The sequence below is a fragment of the Chiloscyllium plagiosum genome, chromosome 3 (assembly GCF_004010195.1).
Source record: "Chiloscyllium plagiosum isolate BGI_BamShark_2017 chromosome 3, ASM401019v2, whole genome shotgun sequence".
Classification (NCBI taxonomy): domain Eukaryota; kingdom Metazoa; phylum Chordata; class Chondrichthyes; order Orectolobiformes; family Hemiscylliidae; genus Chiloscyllium; species Chiloscyllium plagiosum.
Window position 1 is genome coordinate 67,156,843 of NC_057712.1, and position 25,127 is coordinate 67,181,969.

General features: G+C 38.8%; 1 protein-coding gene across 1 annotated transcript in view; it reads right to left on the reverse strand.

Annotated features, from left to right (window-relative positions):
• Window positions 1-3,805: 3,805 nt before the first annotated feature.
• The window catches only part of rspo3 (R-spondin 3), a 105,210-nt gene continuing 83,888 nt past the window's right edge, over window positions 3,806-25,127 (reverse strand). The window contains exon 5 of the mRNA XM_043683857.1: window positions 3,806-4,679. Within this exon, the coding sequence (XP_043539792.1) occupies window positions 4,474-4,679 (206 nt within the window). The 3' untranslated portion in view covers window positions 3,806-4,473. The remainder of the gene's footprint in view (window positions 4,680-25,127) is intronic.

The following is a 25,127-nucleotide window of genomic DNA, read 5'->3' on the forward strand; positions in this document are numbered from 1 at the left end:
TAAACTATTGTAAAGGCAGAAGATTTAGTTGATGTGATGCAACCAGACAACATCAAGTCTACTTTGCCATTCAATGAGATCATGACTGATCTGATAATCCTCAACTCTACTTTCCTGCCTTTTCCCCATAACCCTTGACTCGGTTACCGATTAAAAATCTAACTCACTCTTGTGCAGACTCTATATCTCTGCAGTAAAGAATTTCACAGATTCACTACTCTCTGAGAGAAGAAATTCCTCCTCATCATTGTCTTAAATGGATGACTCCTTATTCTGAAATTATGCTCTCTGGTCCTAGATTCTGCCACAAGGGAAAACAACCTCTCAATTTTTACCATGTGAAGACCCCTAAGAATATTATGTTTCATTAAGGTTTTGTCTCATTCTGTTAAAGTCCAATAAGTATACTTTCAACCTCTCTTCATAACAAAATCCCGAAGATCAACTTCTCTGGACTGCCTCCAATGTGAGTATATCTTTCCTTAGATAAGGGGATCAAAATCTTTCGAGGGTTCTCGGTGTGTTCTAACTAGTGCCTTGTATAAATTTAGCAAAACTTCCCTACTTTTACACTCAATTCCCTTTATAATAAAGGCCTAGATACAGATTTTCTGCTCAAGAGTGTTGTGCTGAAAAAACACAGCAGGCCAAGCAGCATCTGAGGAGCAGGAGAATTGACGTTTCGGGCAAAAGACCTTCATCAGAAATTCCTAATGAAGGGCTTTTGCCTGAAATGTGATTCCTCTGCTCCTCAGGTGCTGCCTGACCTGCTGTGCTTTTCCAGCACCACACTCTTGACTCTGATCTCTAGCATCTGCAGTCGTCACTTCTTCCTAGCAGATTTTCTGCTGCCATTGCCTGACAGATCCAAGTTTTACCAGTGTTGATGGGTGTTATGTTCCATCCTTTAAATTATATGCTTCAAACAGTGAAATATTAGATATACATTTTAATATTTAACAAATACCAGAAGTATAAAATATTTCTTAATATGCATACCTACGTTACAATAATACAGGGAATTCATTTTCCACTTACACAGTTCATGAGATATTTGTGCTTTTCATTTCTAGCCTCTTAATCATCCTAAGTGTTAATTGCTGCACTATGGAATTCATCTGCATTGGCTGGAACTTCAGGGGCCATGGTCCAAATCTAGACTTCCTACCCTTCTTCAACTCTTTCCCATCCATGTATGTTGCTTCATACACTCTTGCTCTTTATGACAATTTCAGTCGCCTGCTCTAATATCTCCTTAGGTTTCTAAATATTAAATTTTACTATGAGTCTTTTTCTGAAGCATGTTGGGACTTCTATTCCAATATAAGGTACTATTTAAATACAAATTTTGATGACTTGATTGGATTTATTATTGTCACGTGCTGAGATAAGTGTATTACCTAAGTATTACCTAAGTACATCAGGGTAATAGGACAGAATGCAGAATATAGTGTTATAGCTAGCTACAACAGTAAGTGCAAAGAAAGATCAACTCTAATATGTAAGAGGTCGTTCATAAGTCTGATAACAAAGTGGAAGAAGCTGTTCTTAAATCTGTTGGTAGCTGTTCTTAAGTCTCTTGGTAAAAGTAGTTTTCTTTCAAAGAGAAAGTTTGTGGAACTATCCTCTGGAACTATTGTAGGACTGGCAAAACAGCAGCGATTAATAAAAAGTTCACAAATGATTTTGGTAGTGATGTTGAAAAGTCTTACAGATTGAATAGATTGACATATAATCAGAGTTAATTAAAGTGAGCCATTAAATTGAGTATTTTTCCAGGTGGAAATCACAGAATAAATTGAACATGAGAAATTACATTAACATTAATTTGAGAACGTGTTAAGGAAATTAGCAGAGAAATAAAACTTACTTGAAAATTGAATTTTTTTAAAGATATGTCTTGAAAAATTATCCAAGAGACTTTCCTTTATTTATAAGCAAATGTTGAAATAAATAACATAAATCACATCAAAACACAATTGTATCATTTTATCTTGATTTTTGAGTGATGAAAATATACATTTTTTTTCCGGCTCTTCTATTTCACAAGAAAAAAAGCTTATCAGAAATGCTTAATCAAGATCATGCTTATTAAACACTGCACTGGGAATCATACAAATGAGTCCCAAATAGAAATCGAATGTTAATGTCAAAAAGGAGGCTTAAATAGTTAAAATAGATAAGCCTCTTTATAAAGAAAAGCACATATTTATTCAAAGATTTGAGGAAACAAAAATATGAAAATAAAAACATAAGCTTATACTTAATAAGATTATAATATGTGACAACATTGGTAGCCATAATGTAGAAGGATGTAATAACATATTAATCATGCTGTTAATCGAGTAATCAAGCAATTTGGCACATTAAATGGTCAATGTGGAACTGAGCCTTCAAGTTTTTGGGCATCTCAGGTACAATCTGATCTAGCTGAACTCAGATGGATCTACATCTCTACTTGTTTTTACCTCAAAAACCCAGGGGAAGAGAAAAGTTAGCCACAGCCCATTTTCACAGTTGCACTTTGGTAACTCTTGCTGGGATATAATTCGAATATTTGATAACATAAGGATCAAGCTTAGCTGTTTTTCTTGTAGAATTGCATCAGCTGCTGTGGCTCACCATTCAGCCTGAGATATGAAAAACAGACATATAATACATATACAATCAAGATGTTTCCATTCTGTACCACATTAGTGCCTTTAGGAGGTGAGAAGGGAAAATTTAAAAATCTCAAAAAACAAGAAGAAAAGTGAGTTAGTCAAGAATTTATTCATCACTAAGCAGCTATCTCCAGGAATAGTCCTGGGGTTAGGAATCATCTATGTTGCCTATTTCTGACTATTTTGATCTGTATTAGACCAAAAAGGTGAACGCAGATAAGGAAATTAACAGCCTCACCTCAGTAGATCAGTTGAACATGGACATTTATGGTACCTTTTATGTTAGTAATGAGCATGGTTTCAGGATTTCTTTCAACATAACTCATTTGCACAACTACACAACCATTTGAAAGAATTTATTCTCATTTTTACTAGATCTACAGTTAAAATCCAAGATTTAAAAAAAACAATTCTTGGTCAGATTTTGTGTTGGGTTTGATCATCAGCAATGAAAAGACTTGTTAACCTAGTTGATTTCTCAGAAATCTGTCTTCCCTCACAAAGCCTTATTGACTGCACGTGTAATTAATATAAGTTGCAATCCTCTAATTCTTTTTTTCTCCAGCACACCAAAGAATGAGAATTATGATAAGCATGAAATTGTACTGTGGTATTGGTGATAAATATATTTGTAGGTTGATAAATAATGTTTCTGTTGGCTGTTAAAATGGCTTCATTTAAAGCAACGTACAAAATAATTTCTTGCTCATATCTGAAGATTTTAGTTTTATTGCAATGTTATTTCAACTCAGAAATAAATAAGTGCAGCTAGTTATGTGAATTTTTTGAAACATTGAATTTACGTCTTTATTTTAATCTGTGATATTTATTTTTCCTACTAATCGTTCAGAGAAAAACTGATCAGCATCAGTAAATTAAGCAGGAAAAATGAAACAAGCCCACCTATAATGCCAGCGACAAGTAGATGGTTCTATTTAACCATTCTGGATTCTTGTCATGAATGTGTGTCAAATTAAAGAGCCACATTGTGGTGCAGGTCTTTATATCATTCCAGCCAATCAAAATGCTTCCAAACCTATATGCAATAAACTACTACATAAATGGTAATAATCTTCCAACTACATACCATAATGCTACATATGGAAGAATATTCATGTCATAAACATACTCTGAGAATTCAGTAAAGGAAATATATTTTTTATTTGAAATACAGGTGCTTTTAAGCAGTTTAGTGGCATCTGTTGACAACAATGACACTAGCTCAAGTGTGTGCACTGTTTCTTACAGAGGTCATAAACAGAAACTTAAAAACAATATTTTAAAAAGAATGTTAACAGTTGGTTCTCCAGGCTTCAAATGACATTTATTACATTCCTCTATATTACAAGGCAGCAATCTGTTAATAATTATGAGAAAAAAGAAAAAAAAGATTCTATTGTCAATTTATACAGAAATCAGAACATGCACAAATGCATATCACATTTGATGAGGAATCTCCAGCACTGAGGCTGAAGACTTCCTTCCCTTAAAATGGAATCGGTTTTCTCAGCGTATTTGGCTCTTTTTTGTTAACCCTTAAAGGGCTAATCATGATACTTGCGCTAACCATCTGGAGTTCTAATTTACTCAGTTGGGCAGGGATTAATCATGTCTAATGTTGGATAAACTTAGGCATATCTACACTTTCAGTTTCAACTGTAGTCCTTGAAATGATTAGCAGTCTCTGCAAAGGTCAGGAGTAAGGATTAGAAGTAGGAACCCAGCACTGGATCCATTATACAGTGCACCTCTATAGGTTAGCTCGTTAATACATAGCAGCATCAGAAATCTCAGCAACCAAGTGAGGATTTTAGTGAACAGTGCTCACTGTTGTGGGTATCAGTTTCTTATTCTGCCCTCTTCGTTTCTTGTTTCCAGATTTTTCTTTCCTTACACGTTCTTCTCTGGTGTTTTTATTTTCTTTGCCCCTATTACTATTTTTAGCTTGTTTTCCAGACATTGCTTCTTTTCTGCCTTCTTTTCTCGATTTATTCCTCTTGTCATTGCCCTTATTTCCTAAAATTAAAGAGCACATATTAATTACCAATAAACCAACTTAATGTTTATGACACAAAAATAAACAAAGAATGAGAAATGTTAAGTTATATTTATCAAATTTATTTCTTCATCAGACCACAAAGCACCTGCTTTATCATGAATGTTACTCAACGTACTTTAGTAATCCCAAGAAGGATTAAGGAAAGCAAAGCTAGTAAAATTTGAGAGTATCCCCATTTAGTATTAATCCTACATTAGTAATCTTAAGACAAAATGTTGCAGATAAATGAAAACTATAATCAAATAAAAGTGAAAATGCTGGAAATATTCAGCAGATCATGAAGAATCTGATGCAATAGAGAAACTGTTGATGTTTCAAGATAGCCACCATCCACCAGAACAATAAGAAAAGCAAAGAAAATGCAGAGAGTCCTCAATATGTCGCACAGTGTCTGTGAGAAGAGAAAGAGAAAATTTTTCAGGATAACAATTTTTTATCAGGACTGTTTTGAGGGCAGGATATCAGTTACCTTAACATATAGGCAATAAATACTATTTTTGGAAGCTCCCACTTGAAAATGTATCATACACCCTGTTCTGCAGTTGTTCTTATATAACGGATGTATCTTCCAGTGACTGGGTTATAGTGAGCATTGATTTAGACTAGATTGCCTCCTCGTCATGTCCATTTGTGACTGGGAAATATGCAGGGGACTGAATATTAATGAAATGCCCCCTTCTCTTTTTCGTCAAAGAAGTGGCACATAAGAAGGATACAAAATGTTATTTGAATGGTGAAACAATTGTTTATAAATATACCACAAGTTTCAGAGTCCAAAGCAACTCTGATGAACAGCTGTCAGATAATTTTGAAACAAAGGTTGAAAATAGACCCACATCTCATGGAGAAAGAACCCAAATACCTCGATGAGTAATCAACAAGACTTGAAACTCAGACATAGCCACTGAAATATTGTTTGACATTCTCTTATAATGATGATATTACATTTCACAGCTGCACTACAAAAAAGGTAGAAAAAAAAGTTAAACACAATGAATGACACATCCTGAGGCCCTCGGATGCATTTCAGCGTTTCTTAGTCATTGATGATAAAAGGACCCTGAGATCATTGCACTTCTGACTTATAGTACATTTCAAACTATTTAGAGCAGTCAAGATAAAGGAAGAGAATTTTTTGTCCTAACCGATATGTCTTTGTCCTCCATTGGAATCTTATCAGCTGGGGAATGCTTGCTGCCTTCGTCTTTTTTTATCCATTTTCATTCTGACTACTCAATCAAACTCTATCTCTGCAACAGTCACTGTGAAACAGCTTTCAACTCCTGTATAGATTCCATATTGTTTCTTGAGCATAAGGCTTAACATTTACTTTCAGGGAGCTACAGTTGTGGATAGTTCTTTGTGGAAGATTTGCAAAAGTATAGTAGCCATAATGAACTCAACACTGCTGGTTATACAGTAAGAGTGTCATTTCAGTGCACCTAATATTTGAGTACGCTTTTAGGAATCCAGGTCTACACCTCTCTTCAAAACATTTTTCACTCCATTTCATTCATTTTTGTGCTCACCATAGTTCACAGAAGGGGACAATTCCATTATGAAAATCTCTTTTCTCACACAATACAATAAAACAAAGAACTGCAAATGCTGGAGATCTGAGATAACAACAGAAATTGCTGGCAAACTCAGCAGGTCTGGCAGCATCTGTAGGAGAAAGCAGTGTTATTATTCTGTGTCTGAAACGTTAACTGTGCTTTCTTCCCACAGGTTCTGCCAGACCTGCTGAGTTTACCCAGCAATTTCTGGTTTTGTCATTTTCCTCACACATCCTGTTTTGTTAAAACTGACTCATCCTTTGAGATAAGTAACATTGAAAAAGTTGTCTCTAGAATTAGTCATGCTGGGATTTTGCTTTTAAGCTGTATCTGACGCCACTGCAGGAGACCGGGATGTAAGTCAGAGATGTATTTACATAACTGGACATCATTCAGGTGTGGTCAGATTGTGGGCATCAGGAAAACTACAGAGGACTAGAAAGAGCTCAGCAGATCAGATGGTTAAGGAAGAATGGCTATTGTTGAAGAAAATATTCTTTCACTCACAACAAAGATATATTCCAGTGAGATATTTTAGGAGGGGGGGCGGAGGTTAAGCCAACTGCGGTTAACAAAGAAAGTTAAAGATAACATCAAATTGAAAGAAAGTAAACATACATTGTGCAAAGATTAGTTGCAAACAAAAGAAGTAGGAAAGGTTTGAAAACCAATAAAAGTAGTTTAAAAATAATAATAAAGAGGAAAATGAACTTGGAGGGTAAACCTAACAAATCATTTCAAAGCGAACAACAAGACCTTCTCTAAATATATAAAAGGAAAAGCCAGGCGAAAGTGAACATAACACCCTTAGAAAATGAGGTTAGGAAAATAATAATGGGGAAAACAGAAAATGGACAGCAGAGTTAAATAAACTATTTGCATCAATTTTCATGGTAGACAATACTAATAGCATCACAAAAATACTAAACAATCAAGGCAGAACAAGGGAAGAGGAAATGGTGCAATAATTATCACTAGCTGAAAATTAGCAGGCAACCCAAAGGCCGATAGGTCCCCTGGGCCTGCATCATAGGATATTAAAGGAAGTAGCTACAGAGATAATGGATACACGAGTAATCTTGCAATAACTTTTAAATGATAGAAAAGTCCCAGACGATTGGAATACTTCCACTGTAACAACATTATTAAAAAAGGAAATGGGACAATAAAGAGTAACTGTAGGCCAGTCAGCTCAGTGTTTGTTATTGAGAAAACGTTAGGACCAAACGTAATGGCAGTGCATTAATCAAGCAGTCAGATTGGTTTCATGAACATGAAGTCAAGCTGACAAATTTGTTAGAATTCCTTGAGGAGGTAACAAGCAGGATAAATAAAGGAGACCAAGAAGATGTAATATATTTGAATTTCTGAACGGTTTTAAGTAAGATACTGCATGTAAGGCCGCTTAATAAGACAAAGACCCAAGTTGTTGGGATTAGTATATTAGAATAGATATGTGAGTGGCTAAATAATAGAAGACAGAAAGTTGAAATAGAATCAACATTTTCATGATGGCAAACTCCAACTGGTGGAGTGTCAGAATGATCAGCTGTGATGACACAATTGTTTGCAATATATTTTTAAGGTCTGGATGAATGAAGTGAAAGTACTTTTGCCAAGTTTGAGGACTAAGCGTAAATAGGTGAAAAGCAAGCGGTGAGGATGACACAAAGAATCTACAAAGGGTTGTAGACTGGTTAATTGAGTGACCATAACTTAGCAGATTTGATAACATGTGAGGTTATGCACTATGGCAGGAGGAATAGTACAGCTGAATATTATTTAAACAGAGAAACTACAGAAAGTTGCAATGTAAGTCTGGGGATCGTGTGCATAAAATACAACAAAAAGCTAGCATCCAAATTCAGCAGGTAGTAAGGAAGGAAATGGAATGTTGGCCTTTATTTCCAAGGGAATAACATGCAAAGAAAATGGGAAGTTTTGCTAGAACTATATAAAAGACTAATCAGAAAATACCTAGAATACTGAGAACCGTTTTGGTCCCTTTGTCAAAGGAAAGATATAGTGGCATTGGAGATAGTCTGGAGAAGGTCCATTAGATTGATCCTAGGTATGGAACAATTGTCTTATGAGGATTATCAGATCAACCTTGATCTCATTGAGTGGTGGAGCAGACTCATTGGGCTGACTGGCCTGTGACTCTTAGATTTTATGGCCATTTATTTTGGTATAGTGTTAGTCAAGAAAAAGAAACAAGGAACCAATGTGTAGCAGCCACCTGATCCCCAACTAATATGAGTCTAAAAATGAGGCAGGCAGTGTTGCTTGAATACTCTCACTGCACATAAGCTTTCTCTAAATATACCTTGTGCAATGATGTGAGCCTACCTCTATTTCTTGATGCAGGTTCTGGCTTGATTTTTATGGCTCCTCAGTGGCCAGGTTTATGGTACGGCATATTAACCCTGGTGAATTGCTAACCCACTGCTTTCTTGCCCACCCTGACCTAGTTTCCATAATATAGTAAATGGGCAGGAAACAAAATCACCAGTCTACCCATCATTTTGGAAAAAAAAAGATATTAGTGGTCAATTGACCCTATTAAAGAGCCAGTTGAGCTGAATTAGCTTTATGTTGACCATACAGCAGTTGGCATGGGCAAATTGATAAGAGTGGTGAATCTGGACTTTCATCATCTGGAAAGGAAGGAGGGGGATATATCTCTTTGGGAAGTGGGGCTATTGCTCTGTAAGCTTCATTGGTACTCCCTCACAAAATACTCAAGATGGTATCCCCAAATCTACCTGCTGGCCTCCACAACCTTCACCCTCCCCACACCCCCACATCCAGTCCCACACCCTCTTTGCTCCCTTACCTAGAATACCCAAACCCTTCCCACCGTAAAAGCCTGGGGCTAGTGTTTGCCCAGGATCCATTGTTCTTCTTTCTGGGGACTGGGTAATTGCTGTTGATTAAGTTGTGGTTCTGCTGAGACTGCTGGCAATGCCAGCCAATCAAACTGACTAATAGTTCTTGAGGGCAGGACTTCCTTTCACTGAGGAATGGAACTCCCACTCTCTGGTAAGGCCACCAGTATCATGCATCACCACAGAGTGAGTGACCTTTTTAAAACTTGGTTAGTTTGGCTAGTCAGCTTCCTAATGACTGGAGCGGGGGCACAATTCAATTAATTGTTACTTGCAGAAAATTGCCCCACTTAGTTTGATTAAAGAAATTTGTCAGAGAAATATGATGACTGAACAGTACTTTTTATTCTATTCATTCACAGGATGTGGGCGTCAATAGCTCGGCCAGTATTTATGGCCCATCTCTAATTGCCCAGAGGATAGTTAAGAGTAAATCACATTGCTATGGGTTTGAAGTCACAGGTCAGACCAGGTCATGCCATTGGTGAATATGTTTCTTCAAATAATCAATAATTATTCCATGGTCATCATTAGACTCTTTTTTCATTGAATTCAAATTCAACCATCTGCCATGGCAGGATTCAAACCCAGGTCCCCAATCACTTAATCTGAACTATCAACATCTTTTCTCTCTCAGCCCTTTAACATCCTCCCCCCGCCACTACTATCACATAAATGCTGCCCCCTCCATACTTCACTTTAACTCTGATGAAGAGTCATTGAGACTCAAAACATTAGATTGCTTTCTCTCCGTAGATGCTGTCTGACCCACTGTGATCTCCAGTACTTTTTGTTTTCAGTTCAGATTCCAGCATCTGCGGTAATTTGCTCCTACTTTCTCCAGACCACTAACCTGGCTGTCTGGATTAATAGTTTAGCGAAAATAACACTCGGCCATCGCCTACCCCCACCTTTAAGGCAGTCTACTCTAAGTCTGCAGCTGAAACTGGGTAGATTAGAATTTCAAAAAATAATTTTCTCTGATGTATGTTCAATTGACATACAATGATTCAAATGACTCTGACCTTCCTGGTCACTTGAAGTATTATAATACTATTGGAAGGAAAAGGGAGTTCTGCATGGTAGACTAATTAGTAAAGGTAGATCACATGGGATTTAGGATGAACTTGTCAAATGGCTACAAAATTGGCTTTATATTTGGAGACAGAGGGTGGTGGTGGCAGGTTGTTTTTCACACTAGAGGTCTGTGACCAGCGCTGTTTCACGGGGATCGATTCTAGATCCGCTTTTTTTTATCATTTATGATTTGAATGAGAATATTGGTGGCATGGTGAGTAAGTTTCCAGATGACACCAAAACTGGTGGTGTAATGGACAGTGAAGGAGGTTATTTAAGATTACAAAGACACCTTGATCAATTGGGTCAATGTACTGAGGATTTGCAGATGGAGTTGAATTTGGATAAATGTGAGGTATTGCATTTTGGTGATACAAACAAGGACAGGTCCCATCCAATTAATGATAGGGCCCTAGGGAGTGTTGTAGAGCAGAGAGACCTTGGAGTTCAGCGACATAATTCTTTGACATTTGAGTCACAGTTAGACAGGGTGGTTAAGAGGGCATTGAGATGACTTGCCTTCATTGCTCAGACCTTTAAGTATAGGAGTTGGGATGTTGTGTTGAGCTTGTACAGGATATTGGTGAGACCTCTTCCGGAGTACTGTGTGCAGTTCATGTTGCCATTATAGAAAGGATATTGTTAAACTGGACAGGGTTTGGAAAAGAGTTACCAGGATGTTGCCAGGGTCTGAAGAGTTTGTGACATAAAACTTGACTGGAAAGACTGGGACTTTTTCACTGGAGAATACGAGGCTGAGGGGTGAACTTATTGAAGTTTATAAAATCATGGAGGGCATAGATAAGGTGAATTTGCTTATATCTCCAGTTTCTATGGCCTCCACTAGATAGCGCACTTGCAATACGAGGAAATTTGTTCTGGCCCACAGTCATAACTCACTTCACTTGAGTGTTTAGAAAGCCACCAAGTCTTTACATTTTATGAGTGGATGGCTGCCAGCTCAGCTCTCTAATTACCAATGTCTTGTCACTCTCAAAGGGCATTTAAAACACAATGATCTCTATACCTACTATTCAAATAAAAGACATATTTATGCAGATGACGGCTGAACTGAGATGACAGCATTTGAAAGACTTAATCATAAATAGTTCTCAGTAAGATTGCTATGTTTTATTTTAGATTTTAGTGAAAAACAAACTAATTGCATCAGGTTGAAATAAAAGTGACAAATGCCTGCCATGGAAACTGAACGAGGCGAAAGTGAGGACTGCAGAAAATCCTGAGGAGGTAGAACATTTTCTGCAGCCTCGACTTTTACAATGTGACATTCATGTTTCATATTTTGTTGAAGTCAAGAAATAAAGAAATCATGTAAAACACTGAGTTCTGAAGAAGGGACACTGGACTCTGCTTTCTCTCCAAAGATGCTGCCAGACCTGTCAATTTCTCAATTTTTGTACATAAAAGATTAGTGTCAGTAATCATATTTATTGTGAAAACCCATCGGGTCTCTTGGGAAAGAAATCTGCCACTCAAAAATGGTCTGGCATATATGTGACTCCAGATCTACATTAATAAAGTTGACTCTTAAATGTGTTTTGGAACTACTCCAGCAAAGTTCTCAGTTTTATCAAACAGCAATAAAAAGTCAATAATGAATAATAATAGCTGATCAAACCAATATTGTCCAAAACATTAGATTTGAGAAAGGAATACTCTTTCCAGTCAATCTTGCAAATTCCTCTTTAATAATATCAGATTTATCAAACAACAACCTAGCATAATTGTACTCATCGAATCATACCTTTCTACCAGTGTCCTATACTTCTCCATCTCTATCCCTGTGTCTGGCCTGTCACTGGCTTTGTATGTCCTGTATCATTGGCAAAGTCTGTCATTACAGCAAACATATCATGTTGTGCAGGACTGTCATCATGCAGAGTCAAATTGATTCAGATCAAATCCAGCAGCTCAAAACTAGCAACCTATGAGATGCTGTGACCATTAGCAGCAGGAGAATTGTGTTCAACCACAGCTGTAACCTCATGGCCTGGAACATCCCCTACTCTATCAATATCATCAGGCCTAAAGACCAACCTGGTTCAGTGAACAGTGAGGAGGACAAGTCAAAATAAATACCTTTCATACCTAAAAATATGAAGCTAGAAAACAGGACTACATACACATATGTAAGAGGAACATTCACTAGATAAAGCAAACCTACAAGTTCTGACATCCAAGCTTTTGTTATTCTGCCACAACAGGATCCTGCCACATTCTGTTGACAATTAAGTAACTAAGAGGAGGAGGAAGTACCAAAGGTAGCCCCATTCCCAATGACAGGGGAGTGCAACACATCAGTATAAAAGAACAGGCTTTGCATCTATCTCATTTGCATCGATCTCATCTTCCACCTAAGGTCTCCAGAATCACAGATGCCAGTAAAATGTGATTTAAGAAACTACAAACTTCTGGATACTGCAAAAGTTGTGGACCCTGGCAATGTTTTGGAAATAGTATTGAAGATTTGTGCTCCAGAACTAACCTTGCCTCTAGCCATGCTGTTCCATATTGTTATAGTAATCATTATAACACTGGCATCTACTTGACAATGTGCTGACCATATCCTGTGCACAAAACGCAAGACAAGCTTGATCTGGTCAATATCACTGCTCTCGATTATCAGCAAAGCAAAGGAAGATGCTGGAGACAGTGTTATCAAGCGCACACATTCATCAATAGATTCTTAATCGATTCTCACTTTGAGTTCCACCAGGGCCACTCATTCTCAAACTGTACGTCATTCATGGCCTGAACATAAACGTAAAAGCTGAATTCAGGAAGTGTAGTAAAAGTGACTGCCCTTAACTTCAAAGAAGCATTTGGCACCAAGGAGCTCTAAGAGAAGTGAAGTATTTGGGAATCACAGGGGACACTCTCTCCTAGCATGAACCATAGCAAAGGATGGTTGTTGTGGTTGTCGAAAGCCAATCATTTCACTCCCCAGTTGGCATTGCAAAAGTTCATCCGGGTAAACCGAATACCAACTTCTTCAGCCCATTATCAATGAACTCCATAATGACTCCATAATGAAGTCAGAGATGCAGATATTTGCTGATGATTAAATGAGTTAAGTACCAATGACAGCTTCCCAGATACCGAAGCAGTTTATGTCAATGTAGAAGACGGGAACAACAGATGTGAGGCATTTGGAGCATGAATTCCATTTGCCACAGTAAAATTCCTAAATATAAATAAAAGGAATTGGTCTATTCACATTCAATTCTAAGAGAGATGCACTTTCAGGGCGGGTTGCCATCCTCAACACTTCTGAAGCTGCTGCCCTGGAACTTGCTGCCAGCTGAAGGGGTGGATACAGAAATTCTTTGTGAGTATAGCAACTTAGGATGAGAGCCTTCAGTTGTGTGGATGGTTTGATAATGTTGGGGTTGTCTCCTCAGTGAAGATAAGGTTGAAAGCTTTGAGAAAGATATTCAAAATCACTGGAGTCTAAATCAGGAGAAAATGTTCCAGTTGGCAGATGCGTCAAGAATTGGGTTCATCAAGTTAAACTAACTGGCAAGAAAAAAAGAGATGACAAAAGGAAAAAGCTTTCCAAGCAGAAAGAAAGATTCTGGACTCACTGTCTGGAAGTGAGGTGGGAGCAGCTTTAATCATAGCTTTTATAAGACAACTGGATAATTACCATAAGAGAAAATATTAGGAGGACTTGAGAAAAAGGTAAGAGAATGGAAGCAGCTGAGTTTTTTACAGGAACTAGCCCAAATGTGACCAGCTCAATGGCCTCCTTCTACATTACAACCGGTCTATAATTCTGTATTATAAATAATGTGGCTGTTGTGTCACCCCCACCTCTCAGAGGCAAACAGAGATGGGCAATAAATGTTGGTATTTCCAGCAATGTTCACACTCTTTGAATGAGTAAAACAACTTTAAATAAAGGATAAGAAAAAATTACTTATGGTCTACCCTACCTTTATTTTACCTGTAACAATTATATCCGCAATTCATATGATATTTCTCAATGTATTACTTCAATACATTTATTAATTTGTTTTATTATACATATTGGTAAAAATAATTTCAATCCTCATGTGTTAAGAGGCATTAAACATCCTGGTGTGTTTACCTTTATGCTAGCCATAATGTGGAGGAGCTGGTGTTGGACTGGGGTGGACAAAGTTAAAAATGACACAACATCAGGCTATCGTCCAGCAGGTTTATTTGGAAGCACTAGCTTTTGAAGCGCTGTTCCTTCACCAGACAGCTACCTGATGAAGGAGCAGCGCTCTGAAAGCTAGTGCTTTCAAATAAACCTGTTGGACTATAACCTGGTGTTGTGTCATTTTTAACTTTATGTTATCTTTATTCCTCTAATTTCTGACAAAGGACCAGGGGCTTAGGAATTTCAGCAGAAGAATATTTTTCACATTTTATGAGCATGGAATGGTTTACCACAAATGGTTTTGAAACTGTAACGTAATTTTACAAGAAATTGAATACATGTTTAAAGGAAAATGTGGAAGCACATACAAAAAGGCACAAAAACTGGAAAAGATAGCACTTGTGGAAGAACTAGCAGAATTAAAGAACAGTAGGCCAAATGGCCTTTCTCTGTGCTAGTATTTCAATCCATGAAATGATTTTAAATGGTACACAGTGTTTTCCATAACATCTTGTGAATGGTCATCAAATATGAGAGACTGTCCGTTTTAAAATGTTATCATTCAATGTGTGTGAAATATTGTCATGTAGGAGCTGTAAAATGATGTTAATTGACAGATTTGAGATTGTTTTTGATCAGAAATGAATCACTGCCATTTGCCAGACATGAAATTTTAACAGGATCAAAACGTTCTTAAATGTTATGAAATATCTTGTGAAAAATACTACAGACTGACTTCTGCTTTCAGCAGTGGTGAAGGATAGGTTGTAGCAGATTAGGCATGTCATAAGCTGCACCCATTGTACATAAATGTGATTTACTTTTTCTTGAAGCAAATGGAAGGAGATATCAAATGAGGTGTACATAATAGGTGGATGATCAGCTACTATCCGCTGAAAGCTGACATTAACTTCTATTGGCTACCAGATACTAAAGTACTGCAAAAGCACTCCTGATTACCATCTGTGAAACACTCAGGACACTAAATGCAAAACCTTGCCAGACCACACATTAAATTCTATCAGAAGCTTTCTGCAAAGTGCTTGTTAGCTACCACTCTAGAAATATTGTAGGAGAATATTCCTGCATTCCACTCACAAACTGCCATCAGGCACAACATACTTCACAGTTGGTAAGTTTTATACTACACAAAAAAGTTAAGAATAAAAATGGCCTTTACACTTCAAATATCTTCCAGAAATGACTGCTTAAGATCCTGGCCCACAGTTCAGTATTTCACAGGAAAACAACCTGGGAAGATGAAACTTTTGGGTCAGAGAATGTGTGATCTCAGGTGTGATTGAGTTAAGTGGGATCTTATTTTATATGGCTCACATTGTATTATATTGAATAAAAGTACTGAAAATATGCAGGCATTAATAATCCTGCTTTTGAAGACATAAATAATGATGTTCATTTAAAATGCATAAATTTATGACAAATCTGTCTTGCTGATCTCCTAAGAAAAGACAGAGCTAATAGTGCTTGCTGTATCATACTATTTCTACTGTATTCGCATCACCATTTAGATAAAATTTAGGAAAAACTTAACACTATTACATGCACCTCAAATTCTACTTGACAGTGCATTTGTAAATAGCGTGTGACTACAAATCGCTACAAATTGAATGAAAATGAGAAGAAACATTAAAGAACATAAAGGCATCATTCCACCTTCTCCACCCTTACAAACAATTAATAATCCAAAATAGGAGCTGAAGTAGACCAATGAATTGCTTCAGCCTGCCCCAACAGTTAATAAGATTATGACGGATTTGTTTGTGTTTCTAATTCCACGTTCCCATCTAACCTGATAACCTTTGATTACTTACCTAACAAGAAAACATTCACCTCTGCTTTAAAAGTATTCAATGGCCCACCTTCACTACCTTCTGAGGCTGAGAGTTCCAAGGTCGCACAGCCCTCTGACAGAAAATAAATCCTCCTTGACTCCCTCCTAAGAGGGTGACTCCTAATTTTAACATTTTTAATTGCCCCTTAATTCTGGATGCACCCATAAAACTAAATATCTTTTTTACATCCAGTTTGTCGAAACCATTCAGGTGCTTATACACTTCAGTCAAATCACCCACATTCTTCAAAGTTCAGTGGAAACAAGCTCACTCTGTTCAACTTTTTCTTATAAGACAACCTACTTATTCCAGGAATCAATTTTAAAACCATCTCTGAACTACCTCTAAAGCATGTACATCCTTTCTTAGGGACTGAAAGGTGTTTCTGCGGCAACAGGCGGGATTTGAGGATGGTGTGTTGCCTTCCTGGTGCCAGGATTAAGAACATCGCAGATAGAGTTTGCTTCCAGTTCCTCGGGCTGGAGAGGACAGGAACAGGGAGATAATGGACTTGAACGTGTGGCTGGGGAACTGGTGCAAGAAGCAAGGATTTAAATTCTTGGATTACTGGGGTATGTTTAGCAGTAAGGATAAATTATACAAGAGGGACGGGTTGCAACTCAATAGGTGGGGGAGCAACATTCTGACAAGAGAAGTCAAGAAAGACAACGGAATCAATGGAGCAGAAAACTCAAAAAAGGATCATGCCGTAAGGTCAAGTGAAACAGGGATTGATAGGAAGGGTGAGAGGAGTAACAAATTAAGAATATTATATATGAATGCATGAAGCATTAGAAATAAGGTGGATGCGCTTGAGGCTCATTTGGAAATTGGCGGTTATGTTGTTGTGGGAATAACTGAGACGTGACTTCAAGTGGACAGGGCCTGGGAACTGAATATTCAAGGCTATACGTGCTACCATAAGGACAGACTGACGGGCAGAGGGGGTGGAGTGGCCCTGTTGGTAAGGAATGATATTCAGTCCCTTGCGCGGGGGGACCTAGAATCAGGGGATGTAGAGTCAGTATGGATAGAGCTGAGAAATTCTAAGGGTAGAAAGACGCTAATGGGAGTTATCTACAGGCCCCCAAACAGTAGCTTGGATGTAGTGTGTAAGTTGAATAAGGAGCTGAAATTGGCCTGTTGCAAAGATATTATGACAGTTTTTATGGGGGACTTCAACATGCAGGTAGACTGGGAGAATCAGGATGGTACTGGACTCCAAGAAAGGGAGTTTGTGGAGTGCCTTTGAGATGGATTCTTAGAACAGCTTGTGCTGGAGCCTACCAGGGAAAAAACAATTCTGGATCTGGTGTTGTGCAACAAACCAGATCTGATCAGGGACCTCAAAGTAAAGGAGCCATTAGGAGGTAGTGACCACAATACAATAAGCTTTAATCTGCAGTTTGAAAGGGAGAGGGTAGAATCGGAAGTGACAATATTTCAGATGAATAAGGGGAAGTCTGGAGCTATGTGGAAGGAGCTGACCAAAGTTCAGTGGTGCAATACCCTAGCAGGGATGGCAGTGGAACAACAATGACAGGTATTTCTGGGTATGATGCAGAAGATGCAGGATCAGTTCATTCCAAAAAGGAAGAAAGATCCTAAGGATAGGCAGGGGTGGCCATGGCTGACGAGGGAAGTTAAGGACCATATAAAGACAAAAGGGGAAAGTATAACATAGCAAAGATGAGTGGGAAAATGGAGGACTGGGAAGCTTTTAAAGAACAACAGAGGATTACTAAAAAGGAAATATGCAAAGAAAAGATAAGGTACGAAGGTAAACTGGCCAAAAATATAAAGGAGGATAGTAAAGGCTTTTTTAGGAATGTGAAAAGAAAAAAATGGTTAAGATTAAAATTGTGCCCTTGAAAACAGAAATGAGTGAATTTATTAGGGGGAACAAAGAAATGGCAAAAGAGTTGAATTGGTACTTTAGATCTGTGTTCACTGGGGAAGACACAAGCAATCACCCAGATGTAATAGTGGCTGAAGGACCTGAACTGAAGGGAATTTATATTAGGCAGGAAATGGTGTTGGAGAGACTGTTAGGTCTGAAGGCTGATTAGTCCCCGGGACCTGATGGTCTACATCCCAGGGTACTGAAGGAGGTGGCTTTAGAAATCGTGGATGCATTGGTGATCATTTTCCAATGTTCTATAGATTCAGGATCAGTTCCTGTGGATTGGAGGGTGGCTAATGTTGTCTCACTTTTTAAGAAAGGAGGGAGAGAGAAAACAGAGAATTATAGACCAGTTAGTCTGACCTCAGTGGTGGGAAAAATGCTGGAGTCAATTATAAAGGATGAAATTACAACACATCTGGATAGCAGTAACAGGATAGATCAGAGTCAGCATGGATTTATGAAGGGGAAATCATGCTTGACTAATCTTCTAGAATTTTTTGAGGATGTAACTTTGAAGATGGACAAAGGAGATCAAGTGGACGTAGTGTACCTGGACTTTCAGAAAGCCTTTGATAAAGACCCACATAGGAGGTTAGTGAGAAAACTTTGGGCACATGGTATTAGGGGCAAAATACTGACATGGATTGAAAATTGATTGTCTGACAGGAAACAAAGAGTAGTGATAAATGGCTCCCTTTCAGAATGGCAGGCGGTGACTGGTGGGACCGCAGCTTTTTACAATGTACATTAATGATATAGATGAAGGTATTAAAAGTAATATTAGCAAATTTGCTGATGACATAAAGCTGGGTGGCAGGGTGAAATGTGAGGAGGATGTTAGGAGAATACAGGGTGACCTGGACAGGCTAGGTGAGGACAGATGCATGGCAGATGCAGTTTAATGTGGATAAATGTGTGGTTATCCACTTTGGTGGCAAGAACAGGAAGGCAGATTACTACCTAAATGGAGTCAAGTTAGGTAAAGGGGCAGTACAATGAGATCTAGGTGTCCTCGTACATCAGTCAATGAAAGCAAGCATGCAGGTACAGCAAGAAGTGAAGAAAGCTAATAGCATGCTGGCCTTCATAACAAGAGGAATTGAGTATAGAGGCAAAGATGTCCTTCTGCAGCTGTACAGGGCTCTGGTGAAACCGCACCTGGAATATTGTGTGCAGTTTTGGTTTCCAAACTTGAGGAAAGACATTCTGGCTATTGAGGGAGTGCAGCGTAGGTTCACGAGGTCAATTCCCGGAATGGCGGGACTATCTTAAGCTAAAAGATTGGAGCGACTGGGCTTGTATACCCTTGACTTTAGAAGGCTGAGAGGGGATCTGATTGAGATGTATAAGATTATTAAAGGATTGGACACTCTGGAGGCAGGAAGCATGATTCCGCTGATGGGTGAGTCCCGAACCAGAGGACACAGTTTAAAAATAAGGGGTAGGCCACTTAGAACAGATTTGAGGAGAAACTTCTTCACCCAGAGAGTGGTGGGTGTATGGAATGCTCTGCCACAGAAGGCTGTGGAGGCCAAGTCTCTGGATACTTTCAAGAAAGAGTTGGATAGAGCTCTTAAGGATAGTGGAATCAAGAGTTATGGGGATAAGGCAGGAACAGGATACTGATTGAAGATGATCAGCCATGGTCATAATGAATGGTGGTGCGGGCTCGAAGGGCAGAATGGCCTACTCCTGCACCTATTATCTATTGTCTATTAAATAAGGAGAACAAAACTGCATACATTATTCAAGATGTGGTTTCACCAATGCCCTGTAAAACTGAAGCATAATATATCCTTACTTATACATTGAATTCCTCTAATAATAATGAATAGCAACAATTAGCCTTCCTGATGTTGTGCATTTGTCCTTTTGTGGTAAGGGTGCCTTGGCTGACGTTGTACTCTCACCATCAGCATGGCTGAGATGTGATGAATTTACCCAGTGCGAACAATTGAGTTTTATGTCCCCTAGTTGAAAAGGCTTAATAGCGTAAACAATGCTGATTGTGTCTGAATTGGCAGCTGATACTCAGGTTTGGTGGGAAAGGGAGGGTTTTATGGCAATATGGGGTTTACTAAAATGGGAAATGTGGTATTTGGCGTGACTTAGTTGGGGAGCAGTCAAAATTTCAATGGCGTATTTGTGTTGGGTCAAGCCTCACACTGACCTGTGGCTTACCACTATTTGTATTTCCTTGTATTTTCACAAAACATTTTGCAATGACATCCTACCTTCAAGTTGGGGGTGTGGTGCTGGGAACAGTCAGTTTGTGCTACAACAGAAAGATGAGTCTCAAGGTTTTAGTGCAGGATGGAAGAGAGAACCTAAAGCACAGAGATAAGAGGTGGGGGTAACATTCCTTTAAAATACCTGGGTGTGTGCACATCGCTGATTCAAGGTGCAGTGCAAGGCAATTGGCATTGGCATGTCAATCAGTTCTGGAAGTTGCCACCACGCATGGACCACACATGAATCCTGTGCAGCCCAGAAGAAAATTAGAGGGAACACTGGAGTAGAAGGGAGGGGCAGTGCTGGCTTTTGGAGGGCAGGTGTGGGTAGAAAGTGGAGGTGACATTTAATGAGTTACTCCTGGTTCACACCCCTGGAATGAGGATTCCCCTGAAATAACTCCAATAGACACTGGTATCCCATCACTAAGTCACCCATTATTAACACGTACATAGTAATTAACACTGGTCCGCCTTCTTCAGAGTCAGTTCTCAAAGTGAAAAGAACCTCTGACACTCCTGTTTACATCCATCAGCCAGATCTCCCTGATTGGATCAGATTAACAGCCCTAATTAGGGAACGCATGCTGTATGAGGTTCAGCTGGCTGACCTCATTGCAATCTCTACACCCTTATTCCTTGCCACTTTTTTCATCAAAACCACAAAAAATGCTTCTGCCTGCCCATCTACCCACACCAATCATGTTATTATCCTGTTCAATGACCTTGCTACCAGGCTTAAAAGAGCTTTAATTACTCATTTAAATATGTTGCTTAGGCTGCCAATTACAGAGCTGACCTACCTGGCATCTATGGAGTGTGTTGGCTCAGGGGGTCTGTGTGGTGGTATTGTGTTAGCAATCTGGCAATTTTTATGTTTTCCTCTGCCCAAAGCACACCTGTCAGGGGCATTAAAAATCCAGCTTTGCTTTTTCTTCTATGATAAGGAAATATCTCTAACTCCCCTACAATTGTCATTGTCTGTCAATCAGGAAGTGTGTCGGGATATTTAGCTCTTGGACTAAGTTTGTCTCAACACATAATGTTGACACAGACACAAATAAATTGAAATGAATGTAATATGAAGTATATGCAGGTGAAATTTCAATTTGAAAAATATCTGCTCTAATGCTGTGCTCTCAATAATGTTAATGTTAATTGCAATGGATTAGACAGGAAAGTAGCAGGCCATGATACAGAGCCTCCCTGTTTATCCAGGAGGTTTTTCTGTAGCCCACACATACCTGTTGCACTGTCAGCTGATGCTTTTTTCATCATTGATTGTTCCCCCTGCCATGTATTAGCATGAGCCTCCTATGCATGCTGCCAGCACTTTAAATTTTAATTGGAATTGTGAGGGAACTGGCAGAAAAACCAAGAAAATGGAAGTGGTGCCCACTTTGGGTTCTACCAGCCTGTTATTACATGCTACCTTTTTAAAATTGTGCCATAAGAATGCTTCGGCAACAATTCAACTTGTGCAATCAAGTCCTCGAGAGGGTTTGAATCCGTAACTTTCTAAATCCATGGTGAGAGTGCTGTTATGTGAAACAACATAAATACGAATTGCCAATGTTTCAATTTTACACAGAACATGCTCCCAGCGATAAATTGCCCACTGTACACTCCATCCATTCCTATTCCTATTGTTTACTGAAATCATGAAGGAAGTGGTGGTGGATGCAGACTTTGGCATCCTATGGCAACATTCAGTTGTATAAAAGTCTGGTCTCCACATTTTCTGTATTCTCCTGCAATCCCGATCTGTCTACTGTGAACCTGCTAATATGGATAGAGGTGCAATGGAATGGTTGCAAACTTATTGGCCTCAGAGTGCCTTTGGAGTTTGATTTTTAATCAGACATCATAATATCTACAACTGTTTTTGTTGATACTTTATGTCAAATGCTAACATTTAACTAAAATTTCAGCTACTTTATTTTACATTGCTTGGTATTTGGGAACACGAGACAAGCATGATAGAAACTATATCAGCTGATTTTAGCTTTTCTCTGGATTCTTCACAATACCGCATTGTCCTGTCAGATAAATAGGCGTTTGATAATTTCTTGCTTTAGGCCCGTCAATAATGATAACTTTAGGAATGGTTACCGTTGCAAATAGATTGTAGCAAACACAAACAGTAACAGGATTTCAATGCTACACTGGGACAATGCTGATGCCAGAGGTGTATGATGGAATAGTCACTGAAACCCCTGCTATTTCTCTTAGTGGATGGAGGAGATTCCATGGGAATATTCAAAAGAGTTGGGGCATTTTCGTAATGTTTGGCAGCATTCCATTATCAAGCAACTCTGACATTTATCTGAATTGATATTTACACAACCTCGATATGTCCAAGTTGTCTCCCATTTTTGTTTGCATAATATGAAGAATGGCACATCAGGAGTAATTCCTTGACTGTTCCAGCACTATGGGGTATCTTGAGAAATTGAAAGGCAGTGTATAGCCTCTGCAAAGCATGAAAAATATATACATAAACTTACATCAGCCATGACAATATCCACCCCCTCCCAAAGATTTTGCATTCCTTTAAAAGGATTGTGGGTAATCCAAGATGGAGGATGGGAAAAATTTCTGGCTGTAACAGCTGCTTCATTTTTAGGTGTTGTAGATGATTTCCTCAAATTCCAGGAGCAGCAATTACTGTTTTATATGCTACTGCATTGTTTTGGAACTTTGGAGAAAAAAAAGTCAAAACAATATCATTTTTAAAAGAAAGAAGAACAGACAGAGGTCAGTGCAGGAGAGAGAGAGAGAGAGAAAGAAACCCACATTGCTAACTGACAGAATTAGGAGTTACTGCCTTTGCTGTTGAATTCATGTATTGCTGCACATCGGAGTGTGTCTGGGAAAATTAAAAAACAGTGAAATTTGCAACTGATTTTGGAGGAACCTGTTGGGAGAAGTCACAGCACAGAAACAGATAAGTGGATGTTTTAAGCGTGGCCTTAAATAAGTCTGCAGTAGTGAGTAGAGTGGGTTCTTTCTTGATTACATTTTTTTTGAGCTTTGTCTCTTGATTAAACTTATAGTATAAGCCATAAGTATTAATTTAACCTGGAGCAGTGTTATGTAGAGGAATAAGACAGTGCTATTTTCTGGGTCTATAGATTGAAAGAAGCAAAAATAGCCCTTAGTAGAGTGATATAGTTTCTTGTCGGATGTGAGAGTTTAGGGAGAGTTTATGGGTTACTGAGGATTATTTCTGCAATAAATGCCGTTGGTTGTGAATCCTATTAGGTTGAATGGATTGGTTGGAGAGGCAGTTAGAGGCAATAAGGTATTTACAAGAGTAAAGGGATGTGATGGATGGCAGTTATAGGAAGGGAAAGTCTCAAATACAGTCTCATAGATGGCTTAACTCGAGGAAAAGTAAGCGAGGTAGGCAGGTAGTGCAGGAGTCTTCTGTGGCTATCCCCATTTCAAACAAGTATGCTGTTTTGGAAAATGTAGGGGGTGATGGATTCTCAGGAGAACATATCATGAACAGCCAGGTTTCTGGTATTGAGACTGGCTCTAATGTAATGAGAGGTAAGTCAGGTTCCAAGCGATTGATTATCTTTGGGGACTCTCCAGTCCGAGGTACAGTGAGGCATTTCTGTGGTCAGCAGCGAAAAATCAGAATGGTGTGTTGCTTCCCTGGTGACAGGATCAAGGATGTCTCAGAAAGGGTGCAGAATGTTTTTCACAGGGGAGAGGGACCAGTCATTGTACACATTGGAACCGATGACATGGGAAGGGAAAAGGATGAGATTCTGAAGGGACAATTAAGAAGGTTAGGCAGGAATTTAAAAAAGAAAGTCCTCAAGACTAGTATTATCTGGATTACTCCGAGTGAGGGCAGGAATAGGGGGATAGAGCAGATGAATGCATGGCTGAGGAGCTGGTGTATGGGAGAAGGATTCACATTTTTGGATCATTGGAAGCTGTTTTGGGGTAGAAGTGACCTGTAGAAGAAGGACAGATTGCACCTAAATTGGAAGGGGACTAATATACTGGCAGGGAGATTTGCTAGAGCTGCTTGGGAGGAGTTAAACTAGTAAAGTCGGGGGGGTGGGGGGTGGAGGGATGGGACCCAGGGAGATAGTGAGGAAAGATTTCAATCAGACACTGGTACATTGAGAACAAAGGCGAGTCAAACAGTCAGGGCAGGCAGGGACAAGGTAGGACTGATTTATTTCAATGCAAGAGGCCTACCAGGGAAGGTAGATGGACTCAGGGAAGGTAGATGGACTCAGGGCATGGTTAGGAACATGGGACTGGGATATCATAGCAATTACAGAAACATGGCTCGGGGATGGATAGGATTGGCAGCTTAATGTTCCAGGATACAAATGCCACAGGAAGGACAGAAAGGGAGGCAAGAGAGGAGGGGGAGTGGCATTTTTGATAAAGGATAGCATTACAGCTGTACTGAGGGAGGATATTTTTGGAAATACATCCAGGGAAGTTATTTGGGTGGAACTGAGAAATAAGAAAGGGATGATCACCTTACTGGGTTTATATTATAGACCCCCTAATAGTCAGAGGGAAATTGAGAAACAGATTTTTAAGGAGATCTCAGTTATCTATAAGAATAATAGGGTGGTTATGGTAGTGGATTTTAACTTTCCAAACATAGACTGGGACTGCCATAGTGTTAAGGGTTTAGATGGAGAGGAATTTGTTAAGTGTGTAGAAGAAAATTTTCTGATTCAGTATGTGGATGTACCTACTAGAGAAG